Here is a 25,238-nt window from a genome sequence, read left to right as displayed (position 1 = left end):
AATAAACGACAAAAGTGTAATTCTAAAACTACTTATAAAAAATTTGAATAAATTATTTAGTTATATATAAATTTAAAAACACTCTGCAATAAAATAATACGGGCCAACTGTATGATTGACATACCTGCACATCATTTTTTTCTGGTGGCGGAATTTCACCGCAAAAGCGTTTGGCGACATCAGCTGGGAGTGAAGTTCGCCAAGTTCATTTGGCGATAATCATGCACGAGAGAGATCGTGCTGTCGGCAACCCCCATCTAAAGAGAGCAGCGCATTGGCGAGTGGGTGTTCTTTTTTTATTGTTATTTCTTTCCGCACTGATCCAAAGGAACTCCGATGCCGTGGGAAAGTGTCGGTTCGAAATTAACTCCGGATGATCGGTGCGGACCCGTTGTACCGTTCGTTTGCCACTCGCGTGTCTCATCATTGGTCGTTCCGACGCAGGTTGTCATAGAAACGCGTCTCCTGCTGTCCTGCGCATTCGGCTGCTGTCTTTAGTCGCGGAGTGAAGCTAGCTGTCAACATGAGTGACATGGATTCTGAGTGTGATGATGTTTTTTCGGAGGATTCGAAGGGATACGAATTAACGGAGGGATCTAAAAGGTAAATAGGCTTAAGTTTTTGATAAATATTTGCAGAAAATGTTTTCAGGTTATTGGTTTTATAGAAAAATATTTAATTAAGTTCATTATTTGATTACTCAAATGCAGAAATGTCTTGAGATTTTGTGATGCCATTTATAATTTATTTTTATATAAATAAAACAAATTTTTAATTTACGCATATATTTACTTCTTTATTTGAATTTTATTTAAATTAAATATATGAAATAAATGAAAATTAAGATAAAAATATTTAAAATTTCCTATTGAACTATCATTGTGCCCAAATTTTATAATATTCATTTCATTTATTAGTGATATTAATATATCTGTGGTTTTATGTAATTATTACATTTGAGTTATGTATTAAAATTATTTCAAATTTTTCATTTTTAAGTTTCTATTTTATCAAACGAATTTCACAACAATAGTAAGCCATTTCACCATTTTTAAAATTTATTTATAAGTGATTGGTATTTTTTTACATGTCATATTAAAAAGTATTTGTAGGATTTTTTTTTAATTTTTTAAATAAATACACTTTAAAAACTTTAACATTTGGTCTTTTAAATTCGATAGCTGTCAGAAAATTGAAAGAATTTTTCTTCTTAGTAATAAAAATATAAAAATAAATATAATTTTTCTAAAACTAGGAAATTTTGACAAAATTTCAATAAATTTCTGTTTTGTCAGAAATAAAATTAGTTTCATTTGTTTATTATCAAATACTTTTTTAAATTATTATTTTCAAAAAACAAAAAAAAATTTGTTATATGTATGCATAAAAATTAGTAATTCAAATATGCGATTTCATTTTGAATTTATAGAATATAATTGCCATTGAAAATGTTTACTAAAATATTTGCTATCCATTTCAAAAATACACTTTATTTCAAGGCTAAACAATTAGTAAAGTTAAAGGAATAATTTTGAAAGCATTTTTAAAAGTCCTTTTTCATAGAATCTATTGAAATTTCATCAGAGGAAAATTGTTCAAAATGTGGTTCTGTTGGGTATAGATGTTTAAGAAAAGTGATCAGCACATTTTTTTTTTTTTTTCGAAAGTTCAGTTGGAACTAAATTGTAGGCAATAATATTTTTCTTGATTCATCCTCTTATAAAAGCATCGGCAATTCTTACAATATTGTATTTTGCATGGAATACTTGTATTTTTTTATTTCATGGATTCCATTATTTTTTATTTCATTTTTAAAAAATATGTTGTGAATCATAAATTAAAATCTATGTGTTCTAAATTGGAAATTGAAATTCCAATTCAGAATTGAACTGAAACAAACTGATTCATAAACTGAAAAATGTGTCCAAAAAACTCAAATATGGATTAATAATAAGCAAATTCTGATTGTCAAAAGAATGGCATATAAATGAAGAAAAGGGCAAGTTTGCATTGAACAAAAATTTTAACTGTTGTATTATTTATTAATACATATAAGAAATGTTCATACATTTCATTCAACCTATTTAACCCCTTCGATTGCTGTAACTTGTCTGACGGTTGCATAGAATAATTGAATTTTTAATATTTAAATCTGCAATTAAGTAAAAATATTAAATAATTTAAAATGTAAAATCACGTAGAACTTTTTCGGAATCTCAAACGCCCTTTATCTTATTACATGGATTAAAATAACCATAGTGTCCCGAGTAGAAGGTTACACCTAATTGGAAGATTAAAGTTACAAATCAAGGAATTCAATTTTGTGCTTACCTGATCTAGGTTACAAGAATTTCGAACCTTAAAATAAAGATAGGTGAATTTTGCATGAAATTAGAGATGTTACTATCGATGTTTTGCTTAAAGGGTTAGTACCAAATTTGTTAAATCATTATCGCTTTCTTTCATGAAAGTAATCGAATTAACTCCTTTTTTTTCTCACTGTCTTTCTTTCATCAAGTCGAGAAAAAGTTCTCTTTTTTTTTTTTTTAATTCAAGATTCTTTTTTTGAGGATGAGATTATAATTTAGATTAAATAGATTAACGTCATTATTTGAAACACAAAGAATATTTTAGGACAGTTACCGCCATTTTGAATCATGATAAGCCATCGCCGCTGACACTTGAATCTTCTTTTCTCTTCTCCAAATTTCTATTGCATGTCAAACGCTCAATTCCTGCAGCTACAGTAGGTATCAGAATCACAAATCTACTAAATTTGATCTCAAAATTTTGATCACCTGATTGTATAATCGCATTATATCACATTTCAGAGGGAAAGTTGAATGATGAATCTCTGAAACTGATTTTGTTTTAGAAGGTTTTCTCTCATTTACTTATGCGCTTTTCGAATAAAAAGAGACAGAAGTGTAAGGAAATAAAGACATTTAATGAACAAAAAGGGTGAATTATATAAATTAAAAAAAAACTATAAAAAAGTAAAAAAATGCCTTGAATTAGCTATATTGCATTAAAATATAACGAGGGCAATATTTGATTAAATATGTGTTGCAGTTTTTAGTTTTACCGAAAATTCTTTTAGCTAGAGCACTTGTTGAGTTTAAAACTCAACCAAAGATAATGAGTAAAAAAAAATTGTAGAAAAGTATTGTGGGTATTAATCTATTCATTATTACTATCTCAGCGGTTACGTTCGCATTGCCGTTAGACAAAAATTGAAACTTTGTTTGGCTAACTACTTGAAGTTTTTTCTTTTTAACACAAATATCATTTAGTTTCTCTAAGAAATCCTTCTAGAAAACAAAGTCATTTCTTTTAGCACTTTTAAAAACGAAGAGTAACTAGCTTCATCAGATTTCGAATTACCATAATTTCTAAAAAGTTAATAATCAGAAGTTACTGAAGTTAAATTGGAAAAAACCAATTTCATAATCTTTTATTTCTTCGAATGGTATTTTCGTATAAAAATATTATTAGAAATACTATATCTAGCATGCCCTTATTCCAGAACTCTTATTACATTTTTTTTTTTTTTTTTTTGCTTTCTAATCTGGATAATTTTTCATTTTTTTTTTCAGCCCACCCTCAAATGATGACGATGGACAACACATAATGAATCGGAAAAGGCGAAGAGGAGTGAGTGTATATTTCATATTTATTTGTTGCAGAAATACAATTTTATTGTATTGAATCTCCTACCAAAACTAAAATTCATGATTTAAAAAATAAATAAATGAATCTTATTCAGCCATTTATTCTAGTTCACATCTAATTTTTCACATTGTTCCCGACTTGCCATCTCATCTAGGTGCAAAGCGAGGATAATACTAGATAATATTTATTCTTTTCATCCAATCCTTAATTGAAACAAGTTACATTTTCCCAACGTGTTCACAAAAAGAAAATAGTGGATATTTTATGAATTGAACAAAATATCCTCTAAGTTAAATATTATAATTTCTTTATCTTGTGATTCTTTATTCGGAGGCCTAGTTATCTTTAAGTTAAATTGATGGAGGTTTATAGGTTCATAATCTGATTCCATTTAAAGTCCATTTTTCAGTCATGGGTCAGATTTCGTTTAGATATATTAACGGTCCATTTGAAAGTAATATTGAGACATTATTTTGAGACGGGCCTCGTAATTTTGAACACAGATTAAAAGATGGGGGTGATATCTGAGATGTCACTTCTCTCCTCATTATGCCAGCGGAAAGAGGACGTGTGGCTCATAACATCAGATTTAACATTCCCCAGTCCCACAAACAAAGCGAATTTTTATTGGAATAGTGTTGCGAACTTAGAACCTTCTGGTCCCGAGGCTGTTACCTTAATACCAGACTACTATTGTTCCAGGTAGGGGCCAAATATTGACATTTTGATTTGGTATGGGCGTGTAGAGAATGGCATACTGACTTAGATGTCTTTTGCGTTATTACAGCACGATTCAAGATTAGGAAGTGTGACTTTGTTGTCTTTCTGTTGTTTTAATATTTGTAATGTAATAGAGTTGCCAGTAAATTGAACAAAATTTTGAATGTCAACTGAATTATAAGTTAACAATTATTATTTTATATTGAGACTGACCGAAAATCTTTCTTCGAAATTTTAGAATTCTAAAAATCAAAAAATGGAATATATACAGTTGCAATGAATTTAAGAGGAAAAAAACTTATTTGTTAATTCAGAGAAGCGTAAAAACTTATTTGTTAATGTATTTTTTGTTAATAATCAGGAATAGTATTTTGAAATTTTTTTAGGAATTAAAATTTTGAAAATCATATTAAAAAAGAAAAATATAATAATGTTCTGTTCAGTGAAAGAAAAATAATTGTTTAGTTAAAGACATAACGTGGTTTTTTTTTTTTTTTTTTTTTTTACATTTATAGTTTTTGGATCGATTTCCATCGTTAAATTATCGTTCCTTAATGCATCTCGAAGCCTATGTAAAGCTCATATTTCGGCGCTAAAGATTTTTTTTTTTAACTTCTTTCAAATCTTCAGAAAAAGTACTATTGTAACGCTACAAATTTCTTCTTATTTATGAAAGTAATTGAAAAGAAATTTAATCGAACGAAAATTATTAAAAATTATTAACAGATAAACTTTTATTCATTAAATTCATTCACTTAGGTGCTGTGAAAATGAAAGCGAATTAATTTTTTTCAGAATAAATTGACTTTTTGATAAATCATGGTTAATTCAGAATGCATACTAAATAATAAGAATCTTAGATGAGTTATTTAATCAACCTAAACTTACCCAGGAATTCATTTTGAATTCTTATACAAGAGAGAAAGTAAAGATAAAAAAAGTTAATCATAAATATGTATATGATAAATAATTTCTTATTGAGAACTGTTTGGAGTTTTAATACTGCTCACTTTCTTAAACTGTTTTGACTACGGCGAGAACGCTTTGCCCTATTACATAACGATATTTTCTAATACGCTGAATCAACTAATTTTATTGCAATCTAGAAACTTCCCATTTTAATTCTATCTGTGTCTGCTTTGATAAAACTTCTACCCAAATAACCAATTCACTTTGCAAAGAAAAAATTAAAGGGAAAAAGTATTTAACAATTTTTTTCAAGATGCATTATTTCGAGATTTGTCGTCACATTTTTATTCTACATGTATAAAAAATTTAAGATATGGAAATTAGCATTCCCTAAATGTTTTTAATTAAAGATATCAGTTTTAGGCTGTGAAATACATTCTATAAAGTGTTACCTATTTAATGAGAATACTTTACTTTGATAAAATTCTAAAGTTACCCATTACAATCGATGTAAATTGTGATTTTGTAATGTCCATCTTTTATGAAGGGTGTTCCAAAATTGTTGTTTGTTGTTTTTCTATTTTTTAACATTGATTATACAGAAATCTTTCAGGCATAGGTAGGTCATCATAAGTTTAACCAAAGTGAATTGGTAAATGCTTTTAGTAAATAAATATGTAAGGAAAGATAGTTTGAAAAAAAGTACAGAAATTTTACTACCATATAGGTGTTACGATCAAGTTTACAGTAGTTTATCCTGATATCTTCTCCTCGCAGTTCTGTTTGTGTAAAACCTAGCAGGACTCTTTTTATCAAATGAGAGAAAAAAAGAGTGAGCACCTGGTTTATTAAACGAGTGGCCCGATGATGGATACTACTTAGAGCTGAAAAATATCTGTATCATCCACTGCCACTGTTCATTGTTGGATTCAGAACCCTTTGTGCTTTTGGTTTTATTTCGTCAAAAAAGGGGAGGATGAAAAGAGGAGATTTTTACATTTAGCAATAGGGTGAACTCAGATTATTCACGGAATTAGATGGCATAATAATCGTTCATCTTTCTGCTTATCACCCCTTAGCGAAGTGCAAGAGTCTGAAAGTACTAGTTTTGAAATACTGAAACGAATAGTACGCAACTACATTTTGAAATGCAATAAATGACAGTAATAAAAAGTACATAAGTCGGATTCGAATATGTTGAGATATCGCCTGTATAACCCACATTTTAGCTAACTGGAGTAAAAGGATAGGAAAGTAGCTGATTAGTAAAAAATAATTTATTAAGGTACTTAGTATGCATACATATCAATTCAGAATAATTATATAAAAAGTAAATTATTGTTCGACATAATTTTGATGTCAATGACAAAATCTAATACATTCGAAGATAAAACATTTTTTTTCTTCTCATGTAAAATTAACTCATAGTGAACTAAAACTTTCTTGATCCATTGTCTTGCACTTAATATATGTTCCCAATGAAATTAAAAATTAAGTTAGTTTCAAAATTTGCACTTTGTTAAATGAGTTCAATAGCGCAATGCCATCATTACTGTCACTTCCACACGCCATTGCCTAACAAAATTAGGGATTTTACTAATTTCCTGCATTTTTGGCTTTGTTTTTCTTTGCTTTTGCCTCATTTTTGAAAAAGAATTGATAAATTTTCTTTTTACTTCTATTGCAGGAAATGATTTTTGCATTCTTACCATATGCCAAAATTATAATTATTCTAATCAAGTGAATTAAAATGTGAAAGTACATAAATTTTAACTGGCGTCAAACAGAAGCGAAAATGTAACGATATTGATAACGATAGCGAATGATTGTTGTGAATTTGTTCACAAATTAGATTTGATTATCACAATTTATGCGATTTTTAAGTTTGTTCCTACTTATCTCTTTCTTTATCCAAACCACCGCGCATGCTCACTATGATTAGTAAATGAGGTAATTGATCTGGTTTAGGATTTTATGACCCAAGATCCAGAATGATTGCCAAACTGCGCCAAATAAATAATTACCCATCATAAAGATAAAACAAATTCAATTTCTTGATAGATTGTTAAATTTTTCATGAAATCGGATTAAAGAAATATTAAAATTATAATTAAAAGAACATTAAATTAATATAATTTAAAAGTAGCTCTTCATAAAACAATAAAAAAGTTAGCGATTCAGTATTAAAATTTAAACATGTGACAGACACCCTATGGATTAAAAACTGGAAAAGTCATGAAAATAGTCCTTTACAAGCCAATTTAGGCAATATTACAGCCATTGTCTGGAAGTGAAACAATCGTGCAGCATTACAAGCAGCGCATTTAATCTGAATATAAAGAATTGTCACATCACGATTACAGAGTAGATATATATTCATTTGATCTGAAAATAAATAAAAAATTGGGACTTAACAATCAGGATATGAACTGTCCTACCGCAATTGCAGTATTAATACATAAGTAGACTCTGCAAGTTGAAACATTTATGTATGTCAGATTCGCCGATAGATTAGAAACATTCCTATATAAATATTATAAAATCCAGCCTTCTATACTACGTTTAGCATCGTGTCATTGATTCTTTCAAGTCTCAAAACTCCATTGAATTGATCTATGCTTTTAAATTCAGTTTTCTATAATACCTTTATCATCGTTTATTTAAAGTCTCAAAACTCCACTGAAAAGTTCACTGAATTGATCTATGCTTTTAAATTCAGTTTTCTATAATACATTTATCATCGTTTATTTAAAGTCTCAAAACTCCACTGAAAAGTTCACTGAATTGATCTATGTTTCGTGTTAATGACAATGAAATCAGATATATCAGATTAACCGGAATGGGCTCTGTTGTTGATTTTTCGTCCTGGTTGGTCCTTCAAGGCAAAACCCATCGAAATTTCTAAATTGTCCCAGATTCAGTACAAAAAATTATTTAATTTTAAAATTTCGTTATTTAAAGTTAAAAAATAATGGGGAATTAAAAAAAAAGATGGCGCTGCTAGAGTTTTTTTTTTTTTTCATAATACCACTTGCGTTTGGAATCCACAGTTCAAGCAGTCTTTCAAGATAATGATACCCTTTTGATTAAAGTATGGAAAATCGAAGCAACGTATTAATAAATTTGTAAATACTCTTATTTTTAAGTCAGGTTCCTAAAAGAATCATATGTCATGGTTCTCAACAATATGAGCATTTAAAAAACGCGAATCATCGCTTTTGGAATTCCTTCAATGGTAATAAACTGCCTTATTTATAAGTAATACAATGTTCATATGCAAAACGTATCCTATGTTCATATGCAAAAGAATTGAAATGATCAGTCAGGCAGTTCCTGAGGCATGATTGGGAACATTATGGGTTTGCAAATACAAGAGTTATACTTTATTCCCGAAGTAGTTTCCTATATCTTAAGCAAAAGGGAGTAGTGACCTGCGCCACATTTGTGTCTTGTTCTGTTCAGAACCCGGTACTGTCTTCCTTGAACTATTATTGCTTGAAATGACGTAAAAGACTTCATCCAAGCGACTGATGTCACACGAGATCGTTATTATGGAAGCTAGTCGGCAACCTATTTTCTTGTGGAATTTCACGAACTTCACATTCATTGGAATCGGAAATGCTAAACGTGACTTTTTAAAAGCGGTATTCGTCCCACGAAGAAATCTTCGCGATCCGACACTATTGTCTTTTCGTTTCCGAAAAACGCCCTCCCCACGGACAGGCGGCTTCTTTTATTATTTAAAATGCCTTCTCGGAATGCACCAGATTGTTATGATTCTCTCTCTCTCTCTCTCTTTTCATTTTTCTTTCTTAAGCCTTTATGTACCTGTATTCAGAAGATAAATTTTTTTAATGAGATAAAATATCTGCAGCGAATTTACTTGAAGGACGATTTAATGTAAACTTTTTAAAATGTTTATGTATTTGTATTCAGGTGAAAAAAAGTTTTCAGTGAAATAAGTTATGACAGATGAATTCAAGTCAAGGAATATTTAGTACATTGCTTTTGGAATCTTCGTCTGTATGATGAAAAGTTAAAAGCCCTTTAATGAAACAGGAAGAACCAGAGAAGAATTCATTATTAAAATTATTTAATACAGATATTTTTAAACTGAGATTCGCGACCAAAAATAAGGTCGCATAGAAAAATTTTGGTTTCAGGGAACTTTCTGCGAAATTCTTTTAAGTTAATAAATTGAAATTAATGTGAAAATTATCTTTAACTAAACTATTTCAATAAAATGGACAGAACAATTATCTTGAACTAAACTATTTCAATAAAATGGACAGAATAATTATCTTGAACTAAACTATTTCAATAAAATGAACAGAACAATTATCTTGAACTAAACTATTTCAATAAAATGAACAGAGCAATTATCTTCAACTAAACTACTTCAATAAAATAAACAGAACAATTATCTTGAACTAAACTATTTTAATAAAAGGAACAGAACAATTATCTTTATAATTATATCTTATCAATTATCTTTAATATCTGAATAAAATGGACAGAATAACAATCTTGAATTGAGTTTCTTTTTATTCTTTATCATTTTTTCATTGTTTGGAGAGAAGGCAAACTCTTCGGGATAAAGCGTTTTTTAAGCCTAAAAAATGATCAGAGTGATTCATATTTTGAGAAAATAAATCATTGGTGGAGTAGAAAAAAATGCATCATGATATTTTTTAATCAAATGTACACTATGAATTAGATGTAATTATAATTTTATGAAGAACAAAGTAAACAACAAAAAATGGAATTTAAAGAATCGTGAAGAGAAAAAAAAAAAGATTATTTGCTTTGTAACTGGTTATTGGCTTTATAATGGAAAGACTTCGAACACGAATCTTTGTGCATGCGCAACTACTGTGCATTTTAAATCTATACGTGTCCAAGCGTCCGTCTTTGGAATGGTGTAAAATTTGGTATGCAGGGTATTATCTTAGCTGTAATACTCAATATCTGAATGCACTTAAGAAGTTTGTCGTTAATACATTTTTTCTAGTTTTTACATGGGACATTGAATTAAGAAGCCATAATAAAGCGCGTGATACGAAAAAATCAATACTGAATTTATTAAGTTGACTCTGTAATGATATTTCAGGTGGCTTTGGGTGACCACATGTTATCATGACTATGTATTTAAAACGTTAAAAAAAATTCAAATAAAGCATACTTTTGTGTGGGGAGGAAATGTCATTTCAGACTTTTGTGTCACTACGCAAAACACTATCAAAGACAGTAATAATTATATTAAATTAATTGCTGCAACTTTAAAACTGCTTTAATTTTTCATCGATGTTGAATCTCTGTAATGATATTTCAGGTGGCTTTGGGTGACCACATGTTATCATGACTATGTATTTAAAACGTTAAAAAAAATTCAAATAAAGCATACTTTTGTGTGGGGAGGAAATGTCATTTCAGACTTTTGTGTCACTACGCAAAACACTATCAAAGACAGTAATAATTATATTAAATTAATTGCTGCAACTTTAAAACTGCTTTAATTTTTCATCGATGTTGAATCCACACAAAAATAAAGGAAATTATGATATATTTTGGAAGTTATATTGAAATATCTTACTATAAATGGACCATGCTTGCTTGTAAGCCTAAAATAATTTATTTTGTTTTTAGATCATTGAAAAGAGGAGACGAGACAGAATAAATAATTCACTGTCGGAGCTACGGAGGTTAGTCCCTGCTGCTTTCGAGAAACAGGTAATTATTCATTGTAAAATTTTATTAGTAAATAAATGGATGGAAAATGTGTATTTGAATACATTCACAGATCTCAAAAATATTTCATATGTCGCCATATCCTCATTAATAAATGTGTCATAATTAAAATTCAGTTAAAAATGTTTTTTTATTGCCCATTCATTAACTTTTAATTTTTGTGTATGAAATAAACAAAAAAAAAAATATTGTAATCATTAAAAATATTCTATCTTTATGACGATCTAAGAGCCAAATCTAGATATGGAAATTAGGAAGATTGTATATTAGAATTATGTAGTTTTAATATACCTTATGTCTATGGACATGTGGAAACATCCTGATATTACTATGGTGCAGAAAACTGGATAAAGAGATCTGATTCGAATATCGTTCATTTTACTTGACCATAGTCCAAAGCAAGATTTGCTTCGTTATTTGATCATACAGTAAATGAATTAATATTGCAAAATTTACTCCAAATAAAAGCGGTATGTCCTGAATTATAATAAAATAGATTTGTCAATTTAACAATATACCTATAAATTGCAAATGTTGGAGCGAGAGCTTTCTTGTGTGTGTTAATGGAATATTTATCTTGAAATTTTTGAATGTTAATTTATATTCTTCTGTTGTAAATATTCTTTCATGAGTGATGTACCTTTAATTTGAATTCCAGATAAATATTTCTGGCTGACATTAATTACTTATTTTCTTGTAAGACCCGAGGCAATACTTTTATTCATATTATGCTTGTTATTGCACTGAAAAGATAACAAAATAACGAAACTAATAATTTTTAGGGTTCTGCCAAGCTTGAAAAAGCTGAAATTCTGCAAATGACCGTGGATCATTTAAGGTTTATGCATTCCAAAGGTAATTATGATTATTATAATTTCCCTTTTTTTAGGATATATTGGCTGTTGTTAGTACATAAATTTATTAGATATGCCTCTGTTTAATATTAAATTATTATTTTTAGCTATTTCCAAAATGGACTAGCAGTTTCAAAAACAGATATTTTAATGCTGATTAATAACAGTTTGAAACACTCAATTTCATTTTTTTAAAAGGTTTCATCAATTTGTGATTACATCAAATTTTAAAATGTAATGATGCTTTCTGTCTTCTTAAATTTTCAGCTTAATCAACAATTCTGAAAAAATATAATATCTAAATCTGAAGTTTTCACCAAGTTTTTTTCATAAAAAAAAAATCTTTACAAAGATATTAACTTCAGACTTCAAAGATATTAACTTCAGAATATTTCAACACTAAATTGATATGAACTTCTTTACGTATGATATCATTCATTTCAACGAACAAAAATAATATGCAGAATGTTTATTATCAGTGAGAAAAAAGCTTATTAATTCATTTATATACATTAGTATATTGTTAGAACAAATTGTTATTTTTAAAAAAAATTATAAAGAGAGTGCAAAAAATTTAGAAAAAGAGTACAACATCAGAAGATTTTATTCATATATTTATTAATTTAATGATTTTATTTCGCTATGTTATAAAAATAAGATAACTTATTGGCAAATGTTTTAGCTAAGTTTTGAAGGAGAGAAAAAAATATGTGTCTGTCATTTGTCTTTGTTTTTTACATTTTTTGTTCAATTTTATAATTTCATCCGTAACTTAAATTAACTAAGTTTTTTCATAATTCTTACGTTTCTCTTTCGAGGTTAGTAAATAATTAATAATAAAAAAATTAAATAATGGCAATTAATAATAAAAATTAAATAATAATAATAATAAATTATTTTTATTATTAATCATCATTATTTAAATAATAATAATAAATAATAAAAAATGAGTAAGTAATAATTAATATGGTAAAATTAAAAATCTTATGTTGGATTTTGCAGCCAGAAATCTGATTTTAATATCCAAAAACCACTGACAAAGTTACTAAAATTTAATTTTCATCTCCAAATAGCGTTGGCGAACGTATTATAATTTGAAATCTTATTGAAAAACCGTCCCCTCATTACTATACAAGAGCAAGAAATTTTAATTGGCAAACGTTTCTTTATTTTTTTTACTGGCTGATTTTCGTTTACATAGAATATCCTCCCTCACTTCTCCCCCCCCCACTTTTTTTAAATTCAGTCAGTAAATTAATACACTTGTTCAAAATTTATTTAAATCGTTGTAGGTTAAGATTAAAATCTCCTTACCCGCATGAGAAAAACGACATGAATAATCTCAAAAAATATCATGCATATCTCTTTAATCGGCATGATATTTTTTTTAACTATACGATTATTCCCTTTTGACTCCGAAATTACCCTTGCTCAGCGGAGTAACAAGCGTTAACATTTCACCTGCACATAAATCTGCTTAAAAAAAAAAAAAAAATGGTGATTCACGTGTAAAATGTGAGAATTCTCCATTGAAGAAAAGGACCATCTGCCTCTTTATTTCGAACATGTGCCTGAGGGTGTTTTTTTTCCCAACTATTCTTTTCCTTCTTTGGAAATTGAAATGCAAGGTAGGGAGTGAAAAAAAAATATCGTTCTAATCGGGGTGACACTCGATTTGTATTGGACGGGTGGCGAGTGTCAAGTTACAGGAACACTTGTTGGGGAGTTCGGCACCTGGTTGATCTACCTTCGGCAGTCACGTCTGCAAGGTCAGATATCGTCTGCTCAATATACTTTTTCCCACGCCATCTTCCGAACTGTACATGTCTGGTTTTGGTTTGTTATGACTACGTATGTCGAATTTTTCGATTCCTTTACTAATGTGGATGTAGATACAGGCATTTATAGAGATATTATGCCTTATCAAGTATGTAAAGAGTAATTCGCATTCTGATGTGCGAAAGTTCATATTTAAAAACTCGTTAAGAATATTCGAATATTTTAATTTAGATGTGAAAAATATTCTTTATCAGATCGCAGAATGCATTCGAATGTGATATGCATTTAAATAATTTCCTGAACAGCAACAAATGTGTCCATTTTTTTCTAATTGTGTTTTATTCTAGGATACTAATGGAAAATCATTTTTTGAATGCAAAAAAATGAATTAGAAAAGAGAGAGAGCGGGAATTTTTTAGTGTGAAAAATAACGCATTGTCACTCGATTGTGTTACAAAATCACTTAAGGTTTCAAAATTCTCTAGGAGTTTAATAAAATATTTAGTAAGATTCTGAAATAACTTTTGCGGATATTAATTTTTACCTTCTGTAGTCGATATAAAAAGTTGAGTTCCGATACAAGGGTCCCTGTAGACTAAATATAGAATGTATATTTTAGGTTGAAAGAATCACGTACTCGATATTCGATTCAATCGATGATCCGTTTTGTGTGATGGCTTTTGAAACAAAGGCCACATCACTATCTGTATTTCAAAGTGCAACTATCACATGTTCCAGATTCTATTCAATCAAAGATCCTTCTTTGAATAAGAATTTTTTAACAATGGCCACAATAAACTTGAATCTCAGCTTTAAATTTCAGAAAGAAGGGAACAGAAATTTGAAATTCGTTTTAATCGTAGATATGTTTTGTTTAAGACAATGTACATTTTAAATCTGGCAGATTTTCATGTTGTTGTACTAAGAGGATGGCCAAGAACTCGGGCAGAGGATGATGATAATGCGATCCAAGGGGGGGGGCTGGGAGGGGCTGCGATAATGACTATTAAGAAAAGTTTCCAAGTTATATTGGTGCCGTCTGTTTTGTAAAAGAATTTACGAATAATCCTTCTATGGCTGATTCCTAATGAATATTTATTGCAGTTATATTTTTGACTGTAATGAGAGAAAAATGTTTTATCAATGCAGTTTCTAAAATATCAATATAGTTTTTTCAATATGAATTATGTATTCTATCATTCATATTGAATCTATTTACTAACTTAAAAGATTTATTAAATCAGTGTAGGAAAAATTCAACATATGGAAGGAAGGTAATTTTTGTTGGAGAAGGGGGTGATCACCGAGAGAATGCAAAATTAACGAAAATGTAGCTGGTAGTAGATAACGTTGACAGTTGGTTCTTCTTGGACAAAGAATAACTTCGATTGATATAGCGTTGTTATATTGGCATCTCATTTTTCTGCAACACAATGGCTTTTTAAGGGAGACCTCCACATCGAATCGTAATCAGAGGATGAGGACTTAATCTGTGTAGGCATCAGCCTCCCCGAACTGGAACCTTCCAATTCTGAAAAAATCATAAGGCTAAGTTCATGCGAACTCGAATATATTTTGAGATATAACATTTACTGTGGAGTGAAAGTTTGAAAAATGTGTGCTCTTTCAAATTTTCAAACTAATCTGGTAAACCAAATAGTAAAACAATATATTTCTTCCCATTAGTATCTTGCTGATATCTCAAAGAATCACTTTTTTTCTAATTGGTATCCTATCTTAATACTTTACTATACTTTAATACCAAAACTAGAGTTATTTGTCTTATAACGAATATAGTTATGTCGAACACATTTCTGACAAATTTTAAATCACGAATTATTTGAACTCTCTAACCATATTATAGTCATAAAAATATTTATTTTATTTGCTTTTGCAATTTATAACACAGAATAACTTCTATTTGTGCTTAAAATAAATTTTTAATCGAATATGTTAATAATATAGAACTGCCCTAGATTTGTTATCAGGACCATTTAACTAAGTTGTAAATGCATCGATTATAGTTTCTCATACAATAGAACTGAATCGTTGCTGACTATTGGAAATTCTGGAAACCATTTGATTTTGACCTTTGTTTTGTACTTGTCATATCTGACCTAAAACGACAAATTATCAATTTCTCAGAAATTGATAATTTGTAATCAGTAAATTGATTATCAGTACACTTAATATTGAAGACCAAACAGATTCATTTATCAGTATTTTCAAGAAGATGTCACTGAACTCGAACATTAATGTACTAATGAAATAAAACTTCAGATGTCTTTAACTATTAACTAGGTTATCCTCGCGGATGAATCGCACTTCTGGTTCAGAAAGAGTAATGAAACAACACGCACAAAACACATAATTACCTATAAATACGCGAAACCGGATGGAATTTGGTTCTTCCTAATCATTGTTGAGTCTCCGAACGTGTCCTCGCGGTCGGCGCAGCACAAGGGTCAGAGCGCCATAATTGTTCTAATCGGAAGCGTGGGAAAGGAGGCAAAGTTGCGCCAAGCTCGCCAATTCCAGCAACCGAGGAGCGCCACGGGCCTATTGTCTGGCTGGTCACTTTATTAACGAGGGACGGGCGATTACTGTAATTTGAAAGAGGGGCCGTACCGGAAATAATTAGGGCCAAACGTCAGTTGGGGGCTCTTTATCTTCTCTTACATAGTCTTTTCTTTTATTTGCTTTCACTTACGTAATGACTGAAGTGGGTATGGGGGTATGTCTCATTATTTATTAACAGGTAGTTGATTTCTACAGGTATATTGTTTTTGCTATTATAATATCAATCTTATAGAATGGATAGAATACAAGCAGGCGAATATTCAAAGCTTATTTGGTGTAGGTTGTAACTTTTTTTGTTAAATTTTAAAATCCTGATACATTTCCAATACGATATTATGTTACATATTTGGTAACAGTCATAATGCATTTTGTATTTGGTGAGGTATATTGCGTTCTGTACTTTTAATAGATTAATCGCTGATTTAGAGAAAAAATGCATACTACCAGTTTAGCCGTTCTTTCTTGATTTTAATTAATAACAGCATTTAAAAACTATTAATTATTGAAAGGAATAAGACTTTTATATATAGACCGTAAAGAATTAAAATGTTTAAAAAAGAATGAAGTAATTACATTTTTATTTAAAAAATTATCTTTCATGAACTAAATTATTTTTATGTTTTAAAAAAGGAAATTCAGTAGTATAAAATTAAAATAAAATCACAAAAAAATTAGTAATTTTAATTTTTTTAAAAATTACTGATTTTTCAATTTATTTCCTTTATAATATATTTTAGATTTCGGCTTCAAGTAGTAATTCATCTATTATAGTGAAAAACTCACATGGTGACATCTTTAAAAAACAGTGCAATAGTAAAAATTTTCTTTCTTGCGATATTTAAAAAAAAATCTCATGAAATTTTTTGTAATAGTTATAAAAAAAAATTAATATTAATTTCCTTCAGAAATTATCGATAATTCTTCTATTATGTAAGACATAAAATAATAACACTTTTTCTTTAAATCCTCTCCTCCCCATTTATTACTGTATATATGAACCATCAATGCTCATTGCATATACCTCAGTCTCAGAAACTATTTTTTCTATAGCTCGAGTGAAGAATTTTTTTTTCGCTCATGTTTGCCGCAAAAATTCCACAAAAAAATGAAATTACTTTCACAGATGAGAAACTCATTTCACGCGCATTAAAAAGATATTTGGTTCTCCAAAAACCATTTTTCTTTTTTCTTTACTAGTATTCTTTTGAAGTTTTGTCTTCAACCGCATTGTTTTCCCACGAGAGCCACTTGTTTTTATCACCTCCCTTTTCCCTTTCCCCCCTCACTGATGTTCGAGAGAATGAGTAGCAGCAGACGACTTTCGACAGGCAGAAAAAAAGTAGGTGAACTGTTCTCGGAGTTTTTCCTCTCGCAGGATGTTATCATCTCGGAATCGCTGTTGTCTCACGGAGTTGGATTTTTTACGCTCTGATTTTGTTTTGTTGATTATTCTTTTCTTTTTTTTTACTGCCACGCTCTTATCGACGTTTGTTCTCACAGTGTTCACAGCGATTTGCCGACGAGTTGAGTTGCAAAACAAAAAAGATGGAACGTAAGAGCGCAAGTGATGAATATAAAACATTCTGCTTTTTTTTTTACCGCCTTTTTTCCTGTTTTTGAGTTTCTTTCTCTTCTCACGTTGTGCTATGCCTCATCAACGTTGTCATCGAGAAAAAGCCACGCTTTACTGCTCTTTGATTCGGTTATTTTTGTCGTGAGTATATACATGTATATAAAAAAGTGGATCGTGCAGACCGTTTGTTTCCTCATTTCCAAAGCTTAATTATCCTTAAAATCATCTAGATTGTCCAAGAGTTCATGGTATGACATGGTATTTTCAAAACAATTTGATTCCTGGTTCTTTACGAGTAAGGAGGCCGCTAGTAAAAAATATATAAGTTTTTTTTTTAATGCAATGGTCAAAATTCTGAAAATGAGATATATAATTGACAATCGAAATATATCACATCGTTTCTATCGTAGCATATTATAAAAGAAATTTTTATTTACGAAATTATGATAAAATTCTGGTTCATTGTTTTGGTTTATTGTTGATTTATATTATTTATAAACTATATTCGTGAAAGCAGATTTTCAACCAAGAAAAAAAGTTTTTGCTATTGTGAATACGAACAAAAGAATTAAAATTTTCTTAAATTATTTATTTTTCTTCCTTGCTCGTTCTGTTTTTAATATAAGAAGAGATCAAATGATTTGTTGTTAAATTAAATTTATTATCAGCAATTTGACGAATCTCCACGTTTTAGACTTCATTGAGTTCGAACAACACGTTTGCAAATTGTCTGTATATCTATCTGTCTGTGACAAAGATAATTCAAACACGATTTAAGATAGACGGATGAATTTGATATACGGGCTTAAAAACAAATTTGTAGATTTCTATCAAATTTTGAGCAAAATTCGTCCTGAGGAAGTCTGTCTGTCCACCTGTTCGAATATAAGTTAGCATGATCATTACAAAATGAAGACAGCTTGGTAGATTAATTTCGGTACAAATATTTAACATCTTTAGTACAAATTTTGAGCTAAATCCAAAAAGGGGTTGGCAGTTTGTCGGTCGGTCTTTACATTCAGAAACATGTAATGGCGATAAGTCAAAAACGCAATGACTTAAATGTATCAAGTTTGATATGTAATTTTTTGACTACAAGTGTAGTCTTGTGTTAATTTTTTGTTTCAATCGGTCCGCTAAAATTCGTCTAAAACACAAATTCGATTTTCTGATGCTTTTAACCCATACCGGGATTAATCGCCGAAAACACTCGCCAAAGATCACACAACAGATTCAGTAAAAATGATAAATTCACGCCAATGGTTAATATTTCCTAACTATTGTACAACAGTGCCATGCAAGACGTTCACTGACATAACATCTTTATTATAGAGTATGCCAGAAAGTTCTAAGGAGAATACTCTCACTGTTTTTGTAACTTTTCGAAGTCTTAAATATAAAAATCATTTGCATTTATAAAATAAAATGCAAATGATGATGAACATTAAATTGAGAAAAAAATAATAAATGGAGACTAGCAAATCCATGTTAAGCTTTCGGCACACTCAAACTTCCTCTACCCCCCCCCCTCCCAAATGGAATGGTTTCAAATTCAAACCAAACATTCAAGCAAAAGTTCACACAAAATTATAAGGACTGGTTTATAACTATGTACACAGGTGTTTGAAATCGGAGTGTAACCATATTGAAATTTTTGTTTGTTTGTCGTTTTCAGTAATTAATATAGGTAATTTTAATGGCTTTTAAAAAGACGTCTTATGTGCGATGCACCTACGAAATATATTATGTCACAATGTACGTAGCATTTTCTTTTACTTAAATTTTAAATGTGATATGAATGTATATATCAGAAATTAGTAAAAAGAAATCCTTCATAAGATTCCTTATTCTTCGCTGTAGACTTAATAAACTTATTAGTTGAGAAAAAGGGATGTTGATTACAAAAATAATATATGAGGTCAACCGGCAGTTCCTTAAACGGAAAGATTTTTATTACCTAGACGTAGTAAGATTGTCGTATTTTTTCGTTAAGCTCATTAATATCTTATGAATTCTCAAATTAATAACTCTGGTAAACGTTGCTAAGTTGTTTTCTCTCCACCCCCTCTCCAATTTGGGCTTGGGATGGAAAATGATGTTAATGCCATGCATTGGTTTATTACTTTTTTGTAATTTAAACTAAACTACTGATATTTGTAAAGAAATTGTCATAAAAATTGATCGTCACTCCTTATTTTTATTATTCAAGAAGATTTCCTACATTGTATTAAATAATATATACGTTAAAGCTTTTGTCTTTTTCCAGGTATGGATGTATTCAATTTTGATCCTCATAGCTTCGTTATGGACTATCATGGCATCGGTTTCAGGGAGTGTGCTTCTGAAGTGGCGCGGTACCTCGTCGGCTTCGAAGGACTCGATCTTCAGGACCCTTTGAGGTTGAGGCTGATGAGCCACCTACAGTGCTTTTCCGCCCAAAGAGACATGGCTCTAAATTCTTCACCGCATCCGAGCCCTTCACCGAATCCATGGTTCTCAGCCCTTCCTGCCATGCCAACTCCGCAGTACCCCTCATTCCAAGGTGCCAGAAATAGTCCCAGGGACCTATCCATGTACAGCAGCAGCAGTGCCAGTGGTAGTGATAGAAGACCAAGCAGTGCCAGCAGCGCAATGTCCACCGAAAGTACCAGCAAGATGTCACCATCCAGAATAAGATCTCAATTGCCAATCAGTCCTGTAGCTCTGAATGCTTCCAGTCTAATTGGTAATTTCGGACGAGCTTCGATGCTATTACCAGAAAGTCCAGCTCAGAGATCGCCAGTAAAGCCGTATAGACCATGGGGAACAGAGATGGCCTACTGATATTTATAGACACTTAAATCATTCAATATTGTAATGAATGTAGCAGTGTGAATAGACTTGTGTCTCCCGGTGTCGTTATTCGAAGATATAATTTGTTATCGTTTGGAAAAGGATAGAGCAAAGCTAAATATTCGAATTATCTATCTCAGGATTTTCAAATTTTCTTTCTCAGGGCACAACCCCAAATGAACTTACAAAACCTTTAACATGATCTTTTTCAGTTCAGATAATTATACATTTGTAACCAAATATGGTAGTTCCATTTCCCCAAATTAAATGGACATCTGGCCTATCCAGATATTTTAAATTCGGATAATTGATAAGGGATTATCAGTAATTAAATAAAAAGGAAGGCGTCAGAAATTTAAAAAGATATTAACTTTAGTTCATAAAATTAATTTTAAGAATTATAAGGTGCAAAGAGATGTAAATAGCGAATGATTTGCATAAAAGTTGAACAAATTAAATCACACATAAGAATTGACTTCATACATATTATACAAATGCATTAAAATTATTCGTAATGATTTTATTATATAATGTTGCCTTATTTTAAATTCTTCCCCTTCCAAAAATTGATTTGGAATATTAGAGATTCGTGTTTAATTGACTTCAGATATTTGAAATTTTACTGAATTAACTTCCATTATTTTACTGAAGTTTTGAAATAATAATTTTAACAGGATTTAGTTTTTGTTATGATTAAGTAATGTTTAAACTTTGGGGTCGTAGCATTACCCATCAGATAGAACTGGGGCTTGGTTTATCTATGCCATAACTTTTGAAATTTTTGCAATAGTTTGAAAAAGCTGTTATCTTCAAATTTATAAAATAGATTACAGTAGTTATTTGATATATAACAGATAATTCAAATTTACTTATATTTATTATGTTTCTGTGGAAAAAATTGATGTAATAACTAAAAATGTCTTGACAATGTATAAAAATTGTAAATCCTTTCTTGATATTTTGATTGTACTGTACTCTTTACAGATAAGTTATAATTAAGAATCATTTTGTAGCTTGTAGAAAAAATAAGGATATTCCCATGGCATCAGTAATGAAGATATTTAAGTGGGAGAAGACGAGGTGAATTCTTCAGAAAAACGACAAGGTTTTTCTTAAGAATATAATAATATTCTATGTCTAATAAATCTCATCAACCATATCTCTACTCATTGTGTAGCAGTCCTGTGATATTCAGTTATATTTCTACTTTTTCTTGCTCTGAAGAAACTGTTAATTTAAATATAGGCAGCCTTGTAAGATAATTTATAAACATTATCATAAGTGCCTTCTATACAAAGTTGTTATAAAATATCATAAAGGTAGCTTGTTAAAGTGATTTCAGTGAGCCAGTAGATTGTTTTTGTATAGTTTAATTTGGCGATTTATAAAGTTCAATTATTGATGAGGAACTTGCCATGTTTCCGTAACTGACAAGCTGCGAATATAATAAGGTTTTTTATATATAAAATTATACTGTATATTACATTATGATTGTTATTTCCTTTTAGAATTATAATACAATCCCATAAACACTAAATGATAAATTTAATCTCCCCCCCTTTTTTTTTTAATAAAATTATTCAAGTTAAACAAACTTGATTAAAATTATATGGGGATAATTTTAATAAGGTTTCTTCAACCTTCCCCCATATTGTTATTTTGAGGAAATCATTCTTTATGTTAGAGAAGCAGCAATAAAAGTAAGTTATTCATTAATTTTCTTTTAAAAACCAATTTGTGCAAAATTCTTTCCTATAGAGGAACAGGGCCTTTTTTTAAGTACCTTGAACAATGGAATGTGTGTATTATTACTGTTATGACAAAGTAATTTTTATAGTTTTAGGAAATGTTCACGATAATAAATAATTGAATGAAATTTGCGAGCATATGAGATGTATTCCTCATGCCAACTTGTGCCTTAAATGAGGTCTTCTTAAATTGTAAATACCTCAATATTATTATCACTCATATGTGAGCATCATCTGCTTTTACCAAATTCTTTTATGTTTTTACCCTAATTAATTAAAAAAAACTTAACATTTAATTTAATTGAAATTTCTGTTGCAACTTTTTAAAATTGAATTTTTTGTAATATGAAAAAATAATTATATTTGCCTATCTTGGTAGCTCCAGGCCCAATCTACCTTTTAGAGATCTTTGAATGATTTTTATGCCATGCAATTTACAAATAATAGTCAAACTATTATTTGTAAATTTAAATTAAATTAAATTTAATATCTATTAACATTATCATATTAATATTTATTAAAAAGATATTTAAGTTGTAAAAATGTTTAATTTCCTTATAAATAAAATACTTGGAACACTTTCGAAATTGACTTATCTTTAGACCAAGAGTCAAACTGACTCTCTGTTTCTATTGATGGGTCACAGAAAGGTATTTCTACGCCTGGGTTGATTGGTCTTTTATTTTCTTATTTACGTTGATTTTTTGGACCAAAAATAGATTGCGATAAAATTTCCAGGCTATAAATGGATTGCAAGGAAAAAATTTAAGTAGCCCTGTGTTTTATTTTTTCTGAAGTTGATATGCAACTTTTCATTATGTACGTGTGAATATTCATTATATGACTTTGTAACTACAGAATAATAATTAATTTATTGTTGTACATAGGAGAGATAAGTCTTATTTTCTTCAGGACGTATTTTTTATATGAGTATGTTGTGCAAAGAATGATCTCATTGAAAATTATTGCTAAACTGATATTAATGTATGTTATACTTTATAATAAATGTACATTTTCTTTTTTGTAATTCTGTTTTGTTCATTTTGAGTTTTGTTCTCATTACAGACCAATATTTACTTAACCCTTTCTAAGGCCGTGGGAAGTATGCTTCCCACCAAATTTATCAATATTTGTATGAATTTATGTAGGTTGGCATCAGTTCTGTCAAATTTTTTTTATAAAGATAGAAACTAAGAAGTTTCAGTTCTTTATCTTACACAAAATGATGTCTCTTGATTTGTTACTTAATTATTAATTAACCTAATTAATTAATTAATCAAATTAAATTTATCTAATAAGCTAAATGAATTCTCTTTCTTATTCTAATTTCAAGCTTAAAAATATTTTAACATAATATGACTAGAAAAAAATGGCCCTTTAAAGGGATAAGGGGGAAAAATCAAATGATTTAAGAACTTAATTTAAAATACTTCAGAAAATGCAAAATATGTTATTATTAAGTAAATATAATTAATTACACCATTTGTATTTCATACTTTAACATGTGAGAATGGTCTCCTTAAAACTTTCTCACGTATTCTCTAATAAAGGTTTTATTCGGCATTATAATATTATGAACATGGTTAAGTTCGTGAATACCAAGAGCGCTCAAATTTTTATTTTCAGAGTCCTACATATAAGAGTTTTGTACTTCGTTATAGTAAAGTAAAAATCGAATGCATTTCAGAAGAACTATTTTGACTGATTAAAACCAAAATTTGACAGAGAATTACTGTTTTAATATTAATACTAAAATTCACTTATTAAATTTCATTAATCTAATAGTTCTGTTTTTTAATTATTGCAGTTACATGCATGCAGAAATACAGAAGATGAAACCTTGACTTATTTGGTCCAAAATTTGATATTGATATGCGCTGTAAATGCATAAGTTATGCATCAAATTTTATCTGCAAAACTTTTTACGTTTTGTATCTTATCGTGTTCGCCTATACTCAACCAACTTTTTATAAATTTGATAAAAATCTACAAACTTAGTTTGAAGACCCAATACCAAGTTTCTTATTGCTCAAAGCTTTTTTCGGTCATCGTGTCCACAGAGAGATGTCATTTCAAAAATATAATTTTCATATGCGGAGAGTTCTAAAACGCAGAAATTCATCAAAATTTCGAAATTGAATTTCTTAGCTATTAAAATCATTTCTCTTCGTATTTGAAAAAATAAAAAAAAGTCAAGATGAAATATTAATAGCAACAATAAAAACAATTTAAATTTCATTTCAAAGATGAAATATAATGTTGTAAAATTCTCTTAAATTATTTTTAAAAATAAATTAAATATTTTTCTAAAATTAATTAAAAACAGAAAAGAATTATACTGCAAAAGACTGGTATCACTGAAGGAGTAATTTTTTGAATTTTGAAAGAATGTATAAATTATTTTTGTGCTGTAATATTTTCGGAAGTAAGCACAGAAAAACGCCTACATATTGCTTAATTTTCAATTAATTAAAATTCTACTTAAAAATTACCGAGAAATTGTACAAAGTGCAATTTTACCAAATTTGATTGCTTTTTATCAAACTGTCTGTCACGTACAGCACTAATACGCAAACACACATATACATTTATTTTTATCATTAGTAGAGATATAATATTTTGCATTGATAGATGTAAAAATTTTACTCTTTATTATATACGAGAACCTTTATAAAAAATAGGAATTCTGTAATTCTTCTGAACATTAATAAAATATATTTTTCATGAACATGAAAAAAATATAGTTTTCTTTATTTAAACCATTTTTCTTATTACTACAGGAACAGAAATAAGCTATTCAATGCTCATTAATGCGGATATTCT

The 25,238-nt window shown here is 29.3% G+C and overlaps 1 protein-coding gene across 1 annotated transcript; it reads left to right on the top strand.

Annotated features, from left to right (window-relative positions):
• The first annotated feature begins 303 nt into the window (after positions 1-303).
• LOC129980614 (hairy/enhancer-of-split related with YRPW motif protein 1-like) lies at positions 304-23,442 on the top strand. The gene is made up of 5 exons (XM_056090998.1): positions 304-603; positions 3,597-3,654; positions 10,948-11,031; positions 11,832-11,904; positions 20,102-23,442. The coding sequence occupies exons 1-5, from the start codon at positions 524-526 to the stop codon at positions 20,656-20,658; spliced, it is 852 nt and encodes a 283-aa protein (XP_055946973.1). The 5' UTR covers positions 304-523; the 3' UTR covers positions 20,659-23,442.
• The last annotated feature ends 1,796 nt before the right edge of the window (positions 23,443-25,238 follow it).

The sequence above is a fragment of the Argiope bruennichi genome, chromosome 1 (genome assembly GCF_947563725.1).
Source record: "Argiope bruennichi chromosome 1, qqArgBrue1.1, whole genome shotgun sequence".
NCBI classification, from domain to species: domain Eukaryota; kingdom Metazoa; phylum Arthropoda; class Arachnida; order Araneae; family Araneidae; genus Argiope; species Argiope bruennichi.
The sequence above is the reverse complement of the archived record's forward strand: the minus strand, read 5'-3'. Positions and strand labels throughout refer to the sequence as shown.